Here is a 19,380-nt window from a genome sequence, read left to right as displayed (position 1 = left end):
ACTGTTGGGCAGACAGAATGCTGATTTGGCAGTCACCTTGGGGGGTAGTGGGCTGCAGGCTCCCTGCTGGAAAGGGCCACAAATCTTTCAGAGGGAGGCCTGTTTGTAACTCTTAGGCAGGCTTGACCTACAACAGAAAGCTGTTTTCTGAGGGAGAGCAAAATAAACAATAATCTTGGCTTCATTTATCATCCAGGTGTCTCCACAGGAGAGTGGGGCCACAAAAGCCTTTTTTGTTTTGCTTGTTTTGTTTTTGGAATTTGCAATTGTCTATTTTCTTAAGTCTTCCCCACTAGGTTAGAATCATGTGCTCCTGGAGTGTCAGGTCTGGGTCTTGCCCCTGAAACCCCCAGCAAGCCTAGTACAGGGGGTCAATGTTTGCTGAACAAACCATCCTTTCCACGTGTAGGACTCTTCACCTTGTCAAGACTTTGCTGAACCGTGAAATATATCCAGAAACCCAGAAGAGAAGAATTCAGAGATAAAAGCACAAAAGGATCAGACAGAAAATACTCAGAAGATATAGTCAATAAAAGTTGAGTTCTTTGAAAATACCTTTAAAATGGACACATCTTTGGCCAGTTTTGGTCAAGAAAAGAGGAAGCACTCACTGATCTGCAACACTAGGAATGAAAAAGGGGACAAACTGACAGTGGGGAGGTTTAAAAGGGCAGGAGAAAACTGCACAAAACTTTACAGCAATAAATTAAAAATCTAGGTAAAACATGTGACCTTCTATGAAATTACCAAAGCCCTTTCATAACTGTTATTTCAATAAACCCTTACAACAGCACTGTGCTTTGGACAGGCAGTGCTCCAGTTATGTTTTCTAGAAGGAAAAGACATTGAGAGGTGGACACCCAGCACAGGCCCCTGACAAGCTACTCACTCCGTCTCAAAGGTCACAGTCACAGGAGCATGTGCCCATCAACGACAGGGACCCGCAACACTCTCGCACTTCCAGCCATCACCGTAAGCCCCCTGGTTGGAGGCCAGCCTTATTTATTTTTCCACTTGAAATGCCATAAGGGGTTTCACTTTATTTTTACTTCAAAAGCAGCACCATAAAAATCCTTGATGATTAGAGCTCCAGCTGTCCTAAGTTGTTTGTCAAGGGATCGGTTACTCAAATCTCCTATGGAGGGAAACAGTTTCAGGCGAGAAGCCATGGGAGCTGAGAAACACAAATGTCTCATCTCTAAAAACTTTGAGACTCCCTCCTGTTCACCGCCTGGCCTGCCCCCTGCTCCCCCTCCCCCAACCCCACCATCTGCTCTCCAGAGAGCAGATCAAATTTTCGGGCTAAGGTACTCTGGCGCCAAGGACTCAGCCCCTCCATGCTACCCTCTGTCCCCCACCAACTTAGAAATCCAACACCACGACCCAAATGGACTGCAGCCACATAAAACCACAAAGTAAAGTTTATAAAGCTTTATTAAACATTTCAAACAGCTGTGCAACGAACACACCAGAAATAAAAGCTCCAGAATGGCAGTCCAAATGTTCCACAAGTGTGGCCTCACGGTCCCATTCCCTAGATGGACTGCCTCCAGTTCTGTCCTCTGCCTGGCCCACCGCCCTTCCCACTCAGGCAAGAGAAGGATGGATGATTTAGACTGGACGGACAACCATGCTAGTCCCCGGTGGGCAGGGGCCAGGAGAAAGTCTCGTTTGCCAACACTTGTTACTGAAGCGCAGAAAAAGCAAAAAGCAAAAAGCAAGTGACAGTCACAAAGTCTTCCTGTGTATTCTTCGTAACGTACAGTCTATATGCGCAGGACTGAAGGAGCTCCTGGCACGAGGATGATGGCCACTGCTCCTCTCTGTCTTGTCTGAACCACCTCGGAGTCCAGCGTGCTGGTCACCCTGCAATCCCCATGCTAAATAAAAACTGCAGCGGCACCTGCTATAGCTAGCTGTTGCTAAACCTCAAAATCAGAACATGTTCGATAAAGCTTCTTTAAAAGGAATATACACATGTATTTGTACACGCACACACACACATACACACACACACTCACGGCACACCAAAATATATTCAAACACCTATCAAGGGGATCATGGCTGTTATGAAAAAACACACGAGTACTCTTCCATTCACTCAGCTGGGGACTGCTAGATCTACGTGGACACACCACACCTCAATCCTGCAGAGCATGCACAGGAGACACGATGAGGCCCCCCCTCCTCGGGACAGTTGAGAAAGGCAGGAGGAAGGGCAAAGAAAGTGAGGCTGGGCTGGTAAGCATGAGCCCAGAAACCCAGGTGAAAGAGCAACAAGTCCCTGTTACTTCTTTCTTAAAAATGAAGTGGAGAAAATACCGGAGATCTGTGGACAACAAACAGTCAAGACATGTTTCTGTCTAGCCTGCTGACCGGGGAAAGAAGGATGAAAAAGCGAGGCTCTCGGGCGTCAGCAATCTCTTTAAATTCGAGATAAGTGCAAAAATGAGCCCTGTCTTGGACAGGCGCTCCCCCAAAAAGGAAAGGGGCAGAAGAGAACTAAAGGGAAACCAGGAGAGGGACTGAGGGGTTGGTAACATTCTGGGAAGGGAAGAGACCCTGACAAGGAGGGCTCACAGAGGTGACGAGACTGGCATTTTATCTGCCCAGGTCATGCCGGGACGGTTGACCAGGATGGGTGCAGACTCCTCGCAGGAATGAGGCGAGGGGGGTGACCATCCTGCCAGCCTTGGGGAGCGAGGGGAGGAACCGAGATGGGGACAGAACACACACAATCACAAGACCACCCACGACTATAGGACTCTACAATAAAAGCACCGGTCAGTGCCATTATTCACATTATAAGGATAAAACATCACAGGCCAAAAAAGGCGCCGTCAGGAATGTGGCACCCGCGGGGCTGCGGGATTTGAAACTCCAATGCTTTATGACCTATGTCAATGCCTCCCCTCCCATCTTCTGCTTCCTTGGAAAGCTAACAGGGCAGGCTGTTAGGTGCCCACAACGCCGGGGTCGTGCGCCGATTCCGGAAGCGGGGAATCAGAGCAGTGGTACAGGAAACAGTTTCCCCAGCAGCTATAGCAGATGAGGAACAGGGCTGCCAGGAAAACCAAGGCACAAATCGTGCAAGGCTTCCGCTCCAGAAGGAAGCTGAGCAGGTAGAAGCCCATGAACATGGAGTGGCTGAACCACAGGGCGGGGTTGAGGGGCTTGGGGATGAGGAGGACGGGCAGCAGCCACTGGAGGCAATACATGATCTCTGCCGGGCAGGGCCTTCACCAAGGCCACCGGGCACCGCTGCAGGAACCGACCCAATGGGAGCCAGCGGGCGCAGGCAGCTGCCCTCCGCTTTCTTCAACCCTCACTCTCCAGGAGCTGAGCCGCTGTGCTCTCTGGCTGTCAGCCCGGGATCACCAAGGCAGCAGGGATCCTGAAGAGAAAAGTCAACACAACAGACAAACAGACAAAAAACAGACAGACAGACAGACAGACAGACAAAAAAAAAAAAAAAAAAACAGGAACAGAATGTATACTTATTTGGGAAAATGGATCATGGTTAACAACAGCAAATGTGAATGCCCTTTCCTCCCTGCCCACCCATGGAAGTCTACTCCTCTCCACATCACCTGTCCAGGAAGCCTCCTGGGGTGTCTCCCCTAGGCTTGTCGGGGTTGGGCCAGAGGGCTCTTCGGGCAGGTCCGGCACAGTGGACTGGCTTTGCCTGGGCCCTGCCCAGCAGAGATCATGTATCGCCTCCTGGGGCTGCAGCCCGTCCTCAAAGGGCCCAGACCTCACAATACCGCCCTGTGGTTGCCATGGATGGCCATGGGCACAGTGCTGTACCCCTAAGTAATAAGAATAGGATTCTGTATCTAGTATCTATCATAGCAGGTGCTCAGGGGAGAACTAGAGCAGCGTGCTGCCGGCTGGAGTTTGCAGGCAATGGATCTTTGCATGCTCTGCGAAGCCGCAGCGACGGCACTACCAAATATTTTGTTTAAGATGGCAGCCCAGCATCATTTTGTCCAAACCAGCCAACTTCTTCGAAAGTCAACATGAAAAAAAAAAAAAAAAAAAATCACCATGCTACTTCATCCACACCGACCTCGCTTGGATCACTTACACTTTCCATCTGCTGCTGGCAACCGTATAGAACCTGACCTCTGTGAGCTTTTAATCAAAATTAATTTTCTATCCACACAGGGGCAAATGCCAGTTGGCCCCTGTGCTAGGCAGCTTGCTGGAGAGGCGCTCTGGAGCGGCAGGCCACCAGTGCGCTGGGGCTGAGCTCCCAGACCGCGTTCAGGTCCTCCCGCTGTGCCTGGAAATGGAGCTACGGCAGCCACAACCCTCTGCTGGCGGTAGCAAAACCCCATTCCAGGCTGCAGCCACCCAGCACAACGGGTACAAAGAGCCTCCCTGGCTGTGTTAAGACCTACCAGGGCCTGGGGGGAGGGGAGCAGAAGAGGGAGGCTGAAAAGACCTGTCCAGCAGAAAACTATCCCACAGCACTTGCCGACCACTTCTCGGTAAGCTCATCCCATTCCTTCCACGCACACAAAGGCACCAATCCCTCTTGCATCCCTCCCACAAGGTAGATACCCGGGGACTACCACTTTTGCGCCTAGAGCTCAATGCTCTGGCTCACTTTCCTACAATAGTCACCGTGGTAGTAACCGTACGAAGCGGGACGCGAGGAATGAGGGAAAGGTTATGTGCTCAGGGACTCTTGTGAAGCCGAGAATGTAGGCTTACAGCACATCAAATATTAGAAGAGTACTGACCAGGGGCCTGTGAAGCCAAGGCTCCAGGAAGGGGCACCTTTTATTTGCTCTGTGGGGCAGATGATCTCTAAGTTATGTTTTCCTGGTTTCCCATCCATGCCCAAGGTGGGTTCTGGCGCGTCACGGGACACTGGGCTTAAATTTGCAGGCCACGGCTCGGAGAGGGAGGGGTTCCACACCAAAGACGTGCATCCCCTACCCTAACCCTTTGCGCTTCTCAAGAGTTGCAGTTCCCCTCCATTTTACACTAAAATTCAAAAGCCGCACAGCGGAATCTTCTGGAAAGGGGCTAAGATGGAACTCAGGAGGCGGGGGTCGGTGTGGAAAGAGCAGATGGATTATTTTTTCCTCTCCCGGCGAATGAGGAGCGCCCCCGGCCACCCCTCCTCATGGACACCCCCAAGCGCGCATGCGCACTTGGGTGGCGGGCGGATACTTAAGGCGCGGCCACGGCGGCTGCGGCAGTGCGCCCAACAGCGGACTCCGAGACCGGCGGACCTCGGCGAACCGCGCTCGCTCTCAACCACTCACCCACCACTCTTGGAACCATGGCGGCAGTGGCGGCAGCTTCAGCTGAGCTGCTCATCATCGGCTGGTACATTTTCCGCGTGCTACTGCAGGTAAGTGTGCCCAGGTTCCGGGTGGGAGAGGGGTCCGGATGCGCGCCCCTTAACCGGCAAGCCCACGTCGCAGTTGCCGCCTCCCAGACCCGTCCTATCCGTATTGCCGCGATCCCTGCCTGCCCGAGTGCCGCGGTCGGCACCGCATGCCCCCGCCCGTTCCTTGCGCCCTCCTCCACGCGCAGACCCTTCCCAGTGCGCCCGCGCCCGGCCGGGAACAAAGAGTTGGGGCGCGGCGGGCGCCAGCCACTGACGATCGCCAAGGCTCTTAGCGACCAACGCGGTAAGAAAAACCCGCTACACCCAGACTCGACCCCAGGAGGGAGGCGGGGCACTCCTGTTTTGCGAAGAGACTTTACCCTCGCATAGCAGAATTTTCCGTCTTAAAAAATTGCGCATTGCGGGGAAATTGTCTTTTAAAAACATATATAGCGCTTGCGAAGGTGGGATGAGAAATAAGTTAGAAAAAGGCACTTCTCAGAGAAAAAATAAAAAGCACTTCATAAAAAACCCACAACGAATTAAAGAAAAGTAATTCGCGGGAAAAATGAATTAGAGAAAATGCGCATTGCAGGAAAAATAAATCTGGTAAAAGCACTTGGCAGAAAAAAAATGCACTAGATAAAAAGCGCATTGCAGAAAAAAATTAGACAAAGGAGCTAACAGAAAAAATGAATCGGATAAAAGCGCTTTGAAGAAAACAATTAGAAAAGGTTCTTTGCAGGAGAAATGGAAGAGAAAAAAAGCGCTCCCAATAAAGGACAATTCACTGTATTTAAAAAAGAAATCATAGAGACAAAGTGCTTTGTAAAAATTAATAAATCAGAAGAAAGCACTTTGCCCATAAAATCATTTACCCTAAAAGCACCCCCTTGCAGGAAGAATTCCCTGCTAAAGGAATCCCTTTGCCAAAGGAATCGCATATTTCCTTTAAGGTGTTCCTGGAATGCTGCATTTACTGGGTAGGATTCGCTTTTCGGAATCCTCCAGGGACACAGCCCATTGCGAGAAGTGAGGTATACCTAAGTTGTGGGTCCAATCAGCTTGCTGCCATGCAGCCTTCAGCACAGTTGGAAAAGCTCCAGCTGCCCTGACTCGTGGACAAGCTGCGCCCGCGCCTGCCTCTCGAAGTCCGACAGGCAGGCGGGGCAGGGGTGGGGGGGGAGGTGGCGGGGGCGGCACGGCAGCGCTGCAGACTCGCTGCAGGTACCTGCCTCTAAGGGCAGGTCCTGGGTCTCTCACCGCAGGTGTTCAGGTACTCTCTGCAGAAGCTGGCGTACACGGTGTCGAGGACCGGGCGGCAGGTGTTGGGAGAGCGCCGGCAGCGAGCCCCCAACTGAGGCCCCAACCCCCAGCCCTGGGCGGCCGCGTCACCAGGTGCTCCTGTGCTTCTCGGCCAGCATGGGAGCCAGTGCCGCGCAGGAATGGGGGGTCCCCTGTGCTCTCTCGCCAGAGGAGCATTTGCCAAGGTCAGTGAGGGGCCGGTAGGCCCCCGGAGAAGCAGCACCGACAATGACGACAATACCAGATCCCTTCCAAACCCCTTTGCGCCCCTCTGACCACTGGGTGGGGTAGAGGGAGGAGGGGGGTGGGGGGAGCAGACCCCCGAGATCTGGGCACAGGCAGTGCATTCTGATCTGGACCAAGTCGGGACAACGCCAACCCAGCCCCGCAGCCATGGCCATGCCAGCAGGCCCCACCACAGAGATCCAGACAACCATACCAGCCAGCAGAATGGACATTCCATCATCACCAGCGGAAGCCCTGAATCTCGATGCAGCAGACAAGGCGCCAACTGCGTGCCTGTGTGGCGGGACTGGAGGGCAAGAGTGAGGGAAGAGGGTTAAGAAATAGAGTGGGGCCCTCTCACTGTCCCTTGCCTACAACACGTGCATTCCAGCCTTGCTGCCTTTGCTCCCTCGATTCCCCTTCCCCCCCCCCCCGCCACTGCCTTCTAAGCCCACCCCAAAGAAATGTCACTAAATTTGGACTTATTCAACCAGTAAATGAGTCCCATCTTTACTAAAACACCTTCTCCGAGCCCCTAGCCCCTCACTGATCTTGCTTTCCCTGGTCTCACGCAGTTGTGGTCAATATTGTGGTAATCGCTAATTGTACTGATTGTATAAGTGTGCATTAGTTGTCTCCCCAGCTAGATTGTAAGCTCCTGGAGGACAGGGACCACCTCTACAAAAAATAAAAAACCAGTACCTCCCCCATCTCGCACAGTGTCCTAGGACCCTGCGGGGTGGTGGAGGTGCACCAAACAGCTGTCTCCTGTGACTCCTTTGCAGCTTCGAAACATACTCCTAAGACCGGGCTGATGCACCCCCTGTGGGGGGGGGGGGGGGGTGCGGCGGCACACTACTTGGGAGAAGGAGGGAGGGGGAGGCAACAAAATGGGAATAAGCTGGGACCCTCACACACTCAGTTCCAACTTCATTTAACGCTGTTTTGAGAAAAAGGACCACTTCCCCCACTCCAAAGAGAAAAGTCTACATCTCAGTTTGTGGTCTCAGAATCAGGGACCATCTCCCCTCCCCAGAGGGGTGGGTGCCTTCACTGTCCTGGAATAAGGGGCCGTGGCAGGTAATCAGCAGGAAAGATGGGAGGCAACAGGTGGGAGTAGCCCTCAAGATGGGGTGCTAAGGACCAAGGGACGATCAGGACTTTACAACACAAAATTTTATCTCCATCCAGGAGCCCCAAGGAAATGGGCACTGGCAGGGTAGGCACTGGCTTAATGAGTATGGGATAAGAGGTATGGTGTGGTGCCTCGCCTGCCCAGCTTATCCCTCTAGGCCATATAACCTCTACCAGGACCACTGCAAGGGCATTCTGCCCTGCCCCGCTACTACTCTCCAGATCTCTCCATGAGTGGGTTCTTCACTTCTGTAGGCATTAGCCTCCGTATTTTTAGGGGTGCTTACCAGGTCCCTGGCCCTGGGCTCTCCCCTGTCATGTCAGGGTAGGTGGGCTGGCTGGCTCCTCACTTCTCTCTCCCCTCTTTCACTCCTGAGTGACTCAGGACTCCTTTCGCATGGTCAGCTGACTGCCTCACCAAATGGCCCTGCCGCCTGTTCAGCCTTGTCTCTGGCTTCATGTGTCCCTGTCACTATACACCTGTTCCTGGGTCAACACCAAGGGAGAATCTGGAGGGCCATAAATCTCTCTCTCTCTGCCACTTCCTCAAATCCCTTAGTCACAGTTGTCACAAACACTTCTGGGGCACAAAGCACCTTGCCCACCCTGAGCCAGATAATGTTTCCCCTCTTCTGAGCACCCCCTTGTTTCTAAACCCACTGCAACCACCTCTAGAGGCATCTATAACTTCAGTACAGCATCAGAGAATTACGTGGGTGGAGGGGGCAGACCTCAGTTCCGGTATTGGGCTTTATCATCAATCAGCCCAGGGAAGCTGGCCAGGTTACCTCCTACCCCTCACTTTTAGCTCCCCTCTGTAAAAGGGCTGCTAAGATCCCAGTGAACTCCAGGATTCTAGAAACATTCTGTCACCAAAGTGCCAATCAGGACTCCTCAGGATTGGGGTAGGGATGTATAATGAGAGACTCCATCTTCCTTAGGCTGGGTGGCTCCCGCTTGTACTATAGCCTGAAGGTAAGACAGGTCTCCTCTTGCCCCGGGGTGACTCATCAGCAGGCAATGCCCACACCTCCCTTCCGAAGCTGTACCTTGGCAGGCCTCGACTGGGAGTTTCTGTGGTTTTCCACACTAAACCCACAGAACCATGAACATTTCCCCATGTGTTTTCAATGAAGGCTGCCTCCCCTCAGAGCCTTCGAGGGGTGTGCCCACAGCCCCACTGTCCCAGATGCTCTAACCTCAGCCCAGTTATAAGGCAGCCAGGTTCAGGTAGACGGGCATGCAAGGGTCTGGCTGCTCTGGACACAGCATTCTCCCCTTAGCCTCCTGTGCCCCCTTTAAAAGCCAGGAGGCTGCTGGCAGCCCGGGGGCTTTCTAGATAATCTTGGCAAAGCCCACCTGTGGGGCCGCTCCATCTGTCCATCCGTGTGGCATGGTGAGATGACAGACTTCCAGGCAAGGGCTGTCCTGGTGGCCTGCATCCACATGGGTAGCTTGAGTGTGCAATGTCTACTCTTCCACTTTCACCCCTCATCCCCCAAACCCTCATGCTCTGGCAGCAAACACAGCCCACTGGAGAAGACAGAGGGAATGCGTTCACTTTCTATTCCTGTGTGGTGCCTAGAAGTCTGGCCCAGACACACCTTGTTTACAAAAATTTTTCCAGAAGCAGTACCATGAAAACATTTTATTCTGATAGAGAGCAATGATAGAAGTTGAAAATCACTAGAGTTTCACTGCAAGACCCTTAGTCCACAGGCCTCCCTTCTTCCTAAACTGTTTCTGCCACCACCACAAGGCTTTGCCCCTGTGAGACCAAGGATACAGCAGATGAGTTGTGAGGGGATTGGAATGGCTTTGCAGGACACCAACAGGCACGATCCTTGGCACTAATACCCCAAGAAGATGTTAGTGTCTCAGCCTAAGCAGTCAGGTTAAGCTCCAGGAGGGCTTGGGTACCGTGGCTTTCAGAGGTGTGGGGTGCTATGTGACAGTGTCATCTCTATCCGTGGAGCATCTGGGTTGTGACTGAGGGGGCGGAGCGTTTCCCAAGCTTCATGCAGGACAGCCACAGCTCATTACACCTGGGTTGGATGAGGGAGCAGGTTTGCCGAGAGCCATGTGCTAGATCACCTATTTTCAAACTGTGTCTACTCAGCAGCCAGCATCCTAAAGTGAAATTCTGAATTTGCAGTTAGTTTTACCCCCCGAGATTTAAATGTGCACAAGCGTGCACACACCACACAAAACATTGGTTTAGCAACACGCTCTTTTTCCCTGGTGACCTCTGACTTCCTCTATTTGCCCCAGAGACAGGTCACCACCTTCTCTGAGAAGGATCTGGTTCGCCCTCCCTTCCGCCCCTTCTCCCTCCCACAGGGCCCGTACCCCCGGCAGGATCCCGATTCCTGAGCATTCCCAGAACAGGAAGTCAAAGAGGCAGGCAATGCATGATCCTTGGTATATAGCACACAGTGACAGGCTTGAAATGGAATGCATATGTTTCGAAGATAAGAGAACAACAAAAAAGACAGCCAAACCCAGACTTCCAGATTCCTCTCTGAAACAACACGTTACAGATAAAAGGTTAAGCTGTTTCTGGCAGCAATTCTAACAAGACCAATTTCAGCTATGGAATTGATCTGGTCACTGGAAACTGACCAGGCCTCTGAATCTCCTAACAGATTTGTTTGACATTAATTAGTCTGTCTGATTTGAAACAAACACATAGACAAGATCTAACACTTGGCATTAGCACTTAAGCTGGAACTTTTTTTTTTTTTTTTTTTGGTCCTGGCTTTGGTGTTGCCGTCCAGAAGGCTGAGGGGATGGTTGGACCGTGTCAGGCAGGGCAAACAGAAGCTGTTCCCAACACACCAGTTCCCTGAAAGGGATAAAACACGATCCGAACCTATAAACAGAAAGATCATTTCCTCCCCAGGACAGACCCCAGGCTGTCCCAACATTTAGCGTTGAAAAGGAACACGGAGGCCTGGAAGGAATTTACAGAAGGTTGGGACGGGGGAAGGGGGAAGGAAAAAGCAACTGTTCCCCAGCCCCCATTCTTCTTTCTAGGCCACGGGTGTGCCAGGCATTCCGTTCCTTCAGCTGCCCTTGAGGGCCACTCCCCATATACACTGGAGAAAAGGGAACGGGTGTCCAGACCTGAAAAGTTACGAGGGAGTGAGAAGCACCCGCGACTCAAGGCAGAGCGTCAACCTATTACCTCATCACCTCAGACACCAAAGCGGGTGCCTGTATGTGTGGGGAAGACCCCTCTCTCCCCTCTCCCCCACGCCCTTTCTGATTTAAAAAATGCGATTTAAGTGGCGGGGACAGAGTGGCAGGACTCTCAGAACCCGGGACCCCTGCCGTGGGCCCCGGGCCGAAGACGCGGTAGTCGCGCCCCTCAGCTCCGCGCTCCCCGGCTCTGTCTGTCCCTTCCTGGGAACAGACAGGCGAGCGCTGACCTTGGAGACCAGACCGAGACCCAGGGGTCCGGTGACCCGCCCTCGGGCCGGAAAGGGACCCCCAAGGCCCAGGCTGGGGCCACACAGGGCAATCACGTGACACCGGACAGGGGTGGCCCCCAGGGTGCGCGGAAGGAAAACCCCAGAAAGGGACCGGGCGACGCCTAAGGTGACCCCGAGGGGACAACATGGCGGCATCGCCGCACTGAGGGCCTCTTATCCCGTCCCCAGGAGGCCGACGCCACGGTACCTGCGAGCCCTGCCATGGCGCCTCCGCCACTGTCGCCTTCGCTGCCGCAGCCTGCCTCCACCTCAGCTCGCCGCCGACGCCGCAGGAAGCCGGGGAGACGCCCCCTTCGTCTTCTAGTGGAGCAGACCGAGGACCCCTCCTGGGATCAGGCTGCCTCCAGCAGACGCCTGATCAAAAGACCCAAACCTGGGTCGTCCTCACCCGATATTCCCTAACATCCGCTTTATATGAGCCTTTGAAAACTTTCTATGTATGTGTGAGGAATTCTGGAGGTTCTCAAGTCTTCAAGCCCGAAGAATTTTCAATCAGGCGCGTCTTGGGTAGTCCCGAATCACGGTTTCATGGTCCCCTCATGCATATGCAGCAGATTGTGATCCTTACTCTTTGAGAGCGGAGGGGGCGTTCCTTAGTTTCCGTGGGTGAACTCTTGATTCCAATGCCCCATGCGGATCACCCGTGTCATCCGGGAAAACCTTCCTGTGGCTCAAAGTCCGCCCCCTCCCTGGCTCTTTCACCAAGCAGCCAAAGTTCAGGAGCGGAAAAACCAGGTTCAGAATTTAAGACCAGACGTGGGGCAGGACCTCCGCTTTCACTATACCTCGGGCAACTTGCCTACCCCGGTTCTCACCCAGCTTCCCTAGGTCTGATGAAATGCCTACTCCACAGCGTTGTTATGGGGGATTGAATGAGTCATTTATCAGCTAATTAAGCGCATTCCTTGAGCGCTTACTCTCTGTTAAATGCATTGCTAAAAGCAAGTGGAGTGGAGGGTGGCTTAGACACTGCTCCAACCTGCCATTCTAGTGGGGTGAAGTGTAGGGGCGGCGGGTGGAGGAGGAAAGAGAGTCACCAAATAATCACTATGTGTCAATAATATTAATCAAATCAATATATAGTTATGCAGCATGGGATGCGCGGTGGGAAAGTAAGGAGGATTATGAAAAATGAATGGGGTCCTGCCATAGGGTGAGGGTAAGGGTGGATCATCCTTGCGAAGCTGGCATTTAGATTGAGAAACCAAGGACAGTTAGGAGTTGTGCAGGGTAAGAGTAAGAGGGGAAATGCACTAAGCAGAAAGAACCATTTGTGCCAGATGAGGTGGGAAGGATTGGGGGCGGGGGGGGGGGGGGGCATGAGGGATGAGCAAGGAGTAGGGCAGGTAATGGTACCAGATGAATTTGGATTTTATCCTGAGAGTAATGAGGAGCCATTTTCATAAGGGGAATGATAACAAATTTGGATTTTTGAAACGCTACCCTGGCTGCATGGCTTGGAAGACAGTTGGGAGCAGGTGTGGGGGGACCAGTTAGAAGGCTGTTGCAACTTTCTAGCTGCAAAGTAACAATGACTCAGGGTGGCGGTTTGGGGAGGTAGAGAAGTAAAGGATGAAAGATTGCATGTGGGTGTGTGCTAAGGCAATGGCAATAACATCTAGGTTTTTGCCTTGAGTAGGAAGGAGTCAAGAGCCCTTCCCTAAGGTAGTGAAACCTGAAGAAGGATCAAATTGAGGGAGAGGATACAGAGTTTGACTTTGAGAAGGCAAATCTGAAATGCCTGGGCAACATCTAGGTGGAGAGGGTCAACAGGCATTTTTATATGAGATGAGCTCAGAAGAGAGGTCTGGGCTGGAGATTCATATTTGGGTAACATCGGCACACAGGTGATGGATGGGATCATGATGCTGGATGAGATCCCAAGGGAGGGAAGATAGATTAAAAAAAAAAAAAAAAAAAAAAAGTAGACAGAGGAGGAGGAGCCAAGAAAGGAAGCTGAGAAGCAGTGTCCAGACAGGTAGGAGGAAGACCAGGTGAATATGGGATCCCAACGAGAAGGTTTCAAGAAGGAGAAAGTGCTCAGTGGGGCTGATTGCTGTAGAGGACAGAAATGGCACCACTGGGTTTGGTTAAAAGGAGGGCTAATAGACTACATCCTTTATAAGTCCCCCACCCCCGCCAACAAAACAAAACAAACAAAGAAAACCACCAAAAAAAAAAAAAAAAATCCACAAATCAATTGGCTTAAACATAAGAAGGCTGCCACCCAATGGCAAATTAATTGAGTGGCTTGGCAGTGCAGTGTCATCATGGACATTCCATCTCCCAGGTTTAATTCCATCTTTGATCTGCTATCCTCATGATGATTTCATGCTCATGGTCATAAGATGACTACCCCAGTTCCTAGAGTCACATCCACATCAAGATGTCCACTCCTCCCCCAGCTGAGAAACAAACTGGATGTGGCCTCTGTCTGTCTTGCTGCTAATGGGCTGAGGGATCAATGCACCCATTCCAATCTCTGGTGTTCCAGTATCCAACACTGGAAGAAAAGAGGAGTCTCGGAGTAGAGACAAGGACGTGCAGCCACTGAAATTCTTGCATACAGCTGGTGAGAGAGGAAATTGGTACAGCCACTTCTGATAACCGACGGTTTCTACTAAATCCGAACATACACCTCTGCCGTGACCTAGAATTTCCACTCTTAGGTATTCATTCTGAGAGAAATGAGTGCCTATGTCTACAAAAAGACTCACGAAAGAATTTTAGCAGATTTATTTATAGCTTAAACTGGAAATAGCTCAATGTCCATCAGTAGGAGAACTGACAAATTATGGCACGTTCGTCCAATGGAATACTATATTATACATATAAAAGTACAATATACTGACATGTGATATGTGGATTAATATCACATACAGTGACATTAAGCCGACTAAAAGAACCCAGACACAAAAACAATACATATAGTATGATTCCATTCATATATAAAGTTCAAGGGTGGGCAACAATGATTTATGGTGATAGAAATCAGAGTAGCAGTTACCTGGGTCACGGGGAGGGGAGTAGAGATGGAAAAGGAATAAGAGGGACTTTTCTGGGATGCTGGAAAAGGTCTATATCTTAATCTGCTTGGTGACTACATGGGCACAAATTCATCAAGCTATACCTTAAGATTAGGAGACTTTATATACTTTATGTGTGTTACAGCCCAAGAAAAATAAAATATAATAAAAGAGAGGACGATGTCCTCCCAATCCACGGTATGTGATTTGTGCTGCCGAGCAAGAATCAGAAGGCACTTTTTGGAGAGACTCTGCCTTCCAGTAACCTTCATGCTAGGTCTGGGCATTGACAAAGCCTCCGTGGCCAGCCCTCTTCCCCTTGGGGCCCCAGAAAACTGCAGAAAGTGAGGCAGGGCTTCTCACTCACATGTGGCTGGCTCCTGCCCAGCTGGCTCACTTCCTCTGTATCCACAAGACTGTTCCACCCTCCGACGGCAGTTCCAGGTGGTAGAAATGACACCAAAGCTGGGCTCTGACTTGAGGGACCTGAAGGGTCTATATGCCCCCAAATTTTGCTCAACAGACCTCAACTTCCTTCCAAGTCCTCTCCAACTTGCTCTGCTCCACCAGACAGCCAGACTCACCCACGGCTCCTGTTTTTTCCTGCTCCACACTCCCCAAGGCTTGTCCATCCTTCCTCAATCCTCCATCAGGCCTTTTCTGTCCCCACCTCCAAAGCCTTGGTCCAGGCCACCATCCACTCACCCCTGGGCCCTGAACCAGCCTCTAAGTGCCCCGCATCTCACCCAAAGCCATCATCCTCCGCACAGAAGCCAGGATGATCTTTCTACAATGACCCTGTCATTCTTCCTCTTGAGAGGGTGTGTCCTCTCCTCTGTCTTCACCTGTCAAGAGTTTTCTAATCCTCAAAGCCCCAGATCGAATTGCTGCCTGCTCCATGGAGCTTTTGTATTCATTTCAGCAAACATTTATCTAGTACCTAACATGGGCCAGGCACTATGCTAGGAATGGAGGGAATAGACAAACTCCATCTACAGACGGTCTGGGGAGATGGTCAATTAAGCAGGGCCAATGTGTGCGTACTTCCTGTCTGTTAACTCTCACTGGACTGTGAGCTCCTTGAGGGCAGGGCTAATGTAGGGGTCATTTCTTGGCTTCAGAGCCTAGTACAGGGCCAGGCAGGGAATAGGACGCGGTCACTGTGGAATGAATGAATGAGTGAATGAATTAAAGACCTGGCCAAGCTCCTTCCTTTCTCATTTGTCCTCCAAGCCTCCAATTTAGCCAGTGACCAAGTCCATGGAATTCTGTTGGGACTGGATAGCAAACTTAGGGCTAAATGATGAAGAATCAGCAAAAGGTTATGTTGTTTATAGAGTGATGTTTTGTGAAACTACAATACTTAATTTCCTATGTAATCACACCATTTGACAATCGCTTTTTCTGAAAATCAACATTGTTTCCTTCCCAAGACATAGACTGGGGAAAGGTAACCTGTAATGGAACAGCAGTGATTTGTTAAATCATCAAAGAAGATATGTGATATCAAAAGATTTAAAATGTAATAATTAACATTATTGCCAAGGTGACCAAAGAAGTAAGCTCTAGGATAGCACAGACTGCAGCCAGAATGCCAGGGTTTTAATCCCACTCTGCATTTTCTAGCTGTGTGTCCTTGAGCAACTTACTGACCCTCCCTGTGCCTCACTTTTCCCATCCATAAAATGAAGAAAACATTAGAATCTACCTCTTATAGTTATTTCTGGCAATTCAGTGAGTTCATATTGTAAAATGCTTAGAATGGGTCCTGTCGCGCAGTTAGCACTCACGGGTACCTGTTAGTTCAAATGGATAGCAGGTTATTCCAGGGGCAGGATGAGCTGTGGGAGCCCTGGTGTGGAATTTGCCATCCTTAAGGGGGCAGGACCAGTGGCTTGGAATCCTGGACCTGCTTTCATGAACTTGAGAGGTTCCTGCTGGTTTTTTCCTCAGTTTCTCCAACTCTAAGGTTTTTTTTTTTTTTTTTTTTTTTTTTTTTTTTGGTCCAGACTTGGGAAACAAGTGCTGCTATTTTAGCAAGGACTGTGGCGACATCTAGTGGTAATGTGGGCAAGTGCCTAATATTCTTCCCGTCCTCAACCCATTAATGATAGGAACAATAATGATGTATTAAGCTCTCCCCGTGTGCCAGACACTGAGCGTTGACATTGTTAATCTTCAGTGTAATTCTATAAAGAACAGATTGTATTATCTTTATTTTAAAGACCAGGAAAAGAAGATTCGGGGAGATGAAGTCAAGTGCCTAAGGCCACACAGCCACAGGTGATGGAGCTCAATTTGACTCCAGACCACATGGACCTGAAGTCTGCATTTTTAACCCCTCTGTGTTAAAAGATCTCTCTAGCTATAAAGTAAACGGATTGGAGAGCAAGAGGAGAGGTGGGAAGACAGTGGGGAGGCCAAGATAAGTGTCTAGGTGGTGGTGGCTTGGCCCAGGGTGGAGACCGTGGTGATACAGGGAGGTGGGCTAATTTGTGATGTATTTTGGAGGCAGGGCTGTCGGCACTGGATGACTGCTCAAATGTGAGGGGGTAAATAAAAGAATTGAGGATGATTCCTGGGATTTTGGCTTTAAAAATAGAAGGATTGACTGAAATGGGTAAGGCTGAGGAAAGAGAAGACTTGGGGAGTTTAACTCCCAGAGGGCAGAGATTCTTTTTTCTTTCTTTTTGGCTCAGGTTATGCCAGGAGATTACCCCTGACATGGGGATGGGAGGAGGTAATGGGTGCCGGAGTGTGGCTGAGAGACTCTGCTGGGCTTTGCTCCCCTGGCACTCTGTAGAACGATGCCTTGTTCCAAAGAATCAACAACAACAACAACAAAACTAAACCAACAAACAAAAAAAGGAAATCAGATTGCTTTTCGATCCTTAGTTGCACAAAAGGATACTCTCGACTTTTCCTTGGAGAAGCCAGATGAGCCCACATATACTCAGCACAGGAACTTCTTTCTGGCCAAGGAGTCTGTTGAGGTGGGAGTTTATTTGAGAGACTTGGGTTGATGTTGACTCTGGGTACAGACTGTAGCCAAAAATTCCTGCCTAAAGTACACAGTGTATATTTCTTTGGTGGAAAGCAGTAGACTTTCAGCTAATTTAAGCACAAAGGAAATGTATCAGTAGGATCTCTGGGCTCACAGAACTGAGAGGCACTTGAAGAAGCAAGCTTGGAAAGTGCAGGAAACCTGAAGGCTCCCTTTCCCAGGGCCTTTGCACATGCTGTTCCCTCTGCTGAAATATCTCACTTGCCTTTCTTTACCAGGCCCTCTCAGACTCATTCTTAGTTTTACTGTTGCTTCCTCAGAAGCTTTCCCTGGTTTTCTCGATGAAGGCAGGCACCCTGGTTAGGTGATGTCCCAGTACCAAGTGCTTTTCCTTTGTAGCCCTTAACATAATTGTGCTTAAATAACTATTCATTTGGTTAGCATCGGTCTTCCCAAGTAGACTGTGAGCTCCGTGAAAGCAGGAACTAAGTCTGCCTTGGTCCTAATTGTACTTTCAGAAACTAGGACAGGGGGTAATAGACAGGTTATACTGCAGGGACAAACCAGTCCCAAACCGCAGGGCCTGATGACCACAAATGTTTATGTCTCATTTGTGCTACAAGCCCATCGTGGCTCAGCTGTGGCTCTATTCCACATTGTTTTTCTCTGGGACGCAGTGGTGTGGAGCAGCCTCAATCTGGCAGAGGCCAGGTCTCACTCATCTGTGTATACAAAGACCCTAGTAGAGGACCAGGTGTTAGGTTGGTGCAACTTGAACCTGACTGAACAGAACGGTGCTGAGGGCCTGGCAGGGAACGAGGTTTGTCCTAGGACCCAGCAGAGGGCCAATGCCACAGACTTTCCCTTTAGAATCTCAGTCATGTGTCACACGTGTCTCTTAGATCCTTCCAGTATTAAAGCTGAGTTTTAGAGAATTTAGGCAGTGTGCTCAAGGTAAAAGCTAGTAAACAGAGTGGAGCATAGAAGAGTGGTCTGGAACATAGGTTCTGCCATCAGATGGACCTGGGCTCATATCCTGCCTCAGTGACAATAAAACATCAGCATAAATAATGACAGTAATGCATTATTTCCCACTGACTAATGTGAGAAGAATCCATGAGTCTCTACTCTTGAAATAAATGGGAGAGGAAGGAGACATCTTCCCTATAGCAGAATGCCAGCTAATAAATATAGAAGGGGTGATAGCATACGAAAATCACAGCTTTGCAACTGTAATAGCAGTAAACTGGAATAAGAATCATCCATGGGTGCTAAAACTGTTGAAAGTTTGCTAGGAGAATATTCACAGTCTCAAAGTGTCTCCTTCCAAATGGCTTTTTAATTACAAAAGAAGAGCGATCACGATAGTGGAGAAACCTGATGGACTCCACCTTAGCCCAATGTTCAAGGTTAACATCATACTGATAGGACAAGCCAACATATGTGCCTCTCAATGGGATATACCGAGAAGCTATCACGTACCTGGTCCTCCTGCCAAAAGTGTGTAACCTGGATGAAATCGTGAGAAAACAACCCGACGAATTGAAATTTAGGACATTCTACAAAGTAACTGGCCTGACTCGCCAAAAATGTCAACGGGAAGAAAGGAAAGACAGGAATTTAAAAGGGATGACAGAGATACAACATCAAAATGCAACATGTAATTCTGAATTGAATTTGGTGCTAGAAAAATCTGCTGTAAGGGACGTTACCGGAAAAGTTGGCAAAATCTGAATGTAGGCTATGAACTATGAACCAGATAATAGTATATTGTTCAGTGTTAAATTTTCTGATTTTAATAGTTATACTATGTTTGTGTAAGAGCATATTCCTTGTTCTTGGGCA

At 50.0% G+C, this 19,380-nt stretch overlaps 2 protein-coding genes across 5 annotated transcripts; one reads left to right on the top strand and one right to left on the bottom strand.

Annotated features, from left to right (window-relative positions):
* Positions 1 to 1,416: 1,416 nt before the first annotated feature.
* Positions 1,417 to 11,800, bottom strand: BLCAP (BLCAP apoptosis inducing factor). Of its 2 annotated transcripts, none has more exons than XM_049650817.1 (2): positions 11,693 to 11,800; positions 1,417 to 3,394 (listed from the first exon to the last, which is right to left on the bottom strand). In XM_049650817.1, the coding sequence occupies exon 2, from the start codon at positions 3,216 to 3,218 to the stop codon at positions 2,955 to 2,957; it is 264 nt and encodes an 87-aa protein (XP_049506774.1). In that variant the 5' UTR covers positions 3,219 to 3,394; positions 11,693 to 11,800; the 3' UTR covers positions 1,417 to 2,954. The 2 variants fall into 2 exon arrangements, with proteins under 2 accessions (XP_049506774.1, XP_049506775.1); XM_049650818.1 differs by lacking the exon at positions 11,693 to 11,800 and adding an exon at positions 3,591 to 5,212.
* Positions 5,203 to 7,635, top strand: NNAT (neuronatin). 3 transcript variants are annotated; one of them, XM_049650822.1, is made up of 3 exons: positions 5,203 to 5,368; positions 6,304 to 6,379; positions 6,616 to 7,635. In XM_049650822.1, the coding sequence occupies exons 1-3, from the start codon at positions 5,297 to 5,299 to the stop codon at positions 6,843 to 6,845; spliced, it is 378 nt and encodes a 125-aa protein (XP_049506779.1). In that variant the 5' UTR covers positions 5,203 to 5,296; the 3' UTR covers positions 6,846 to 7,635. The 3 variants fall into 3 exon arrangements, with proteins under 3 accessions (XP_049506779.1, XP_049506776.1, XP_049506778.1); XM_049650819.1 differs by having other exon boundaries at positions 6,304 to 6,384; positions 6,616 to 6,802; XM_049650821.1 differs by lacking the exon at positions 6,304 to 6,379 and having other exon boundaries at positions 6,616 to 6,802.
* Positions 11,801 to 19,380: the final 7,580 nt, after the last annotated feature.

This window comes from Panthera uncia, assembly GCF_023721935.1.
Source record: "Panthera uncia isolate 11264 chromosome A3 unlocalized genomic scaffold, Puncia_PCG_1.0 HiC_scaffold_11, whole genome shotgun sequence".
In the NCBI taxonomy this organism is placed as follows: Eukaryota; Metazoa; Chordata; class Mammalia; order Carnivora; family Felidae; genus Panthera; species Panthera uncia.
The sequence above is the reverse complement of the archived record's forward strand: the minus strand, read 5'-3'. Positions and strand labels throughout refer to the sequence as shown.

What these genes read in the sequence shown, in the direction of transcription:
- BLCAP (XM_049650817.1), bottom strand. Translation starts at nt 3,218, where the DNA reads ATGTATTGCCTCCAGTGGCTGCTGCCCGTCCTCCTCATCCCCAAGCCC.
- NNAT (XM_049650822.1), top strand. Translation starts at nt 5,297, where the DNA reads ATGGCGGCAGTGGCGGCAGCTTCAGCTGAGCTGCTCATCATCGGCTGG. An exon ending in TTTTCCGCGTGCTACTGCAG is followed by an intron (nt 5,369 to 6,303) that starts GTAAGTGTGCCC and finishes ATTTCCTTTAAG; the next exon opens with GTGTTCCTGGAATGCTGCAT. An exon ending in GACACAGCCCATTGCGAGAA is followed by an intron (nt 6,380 to 6,615) that starts GTGAGGTATACC and finishes CTCTCACCGCAG; the next exon opens with GTGTTCAGGTACTCTCTGCA.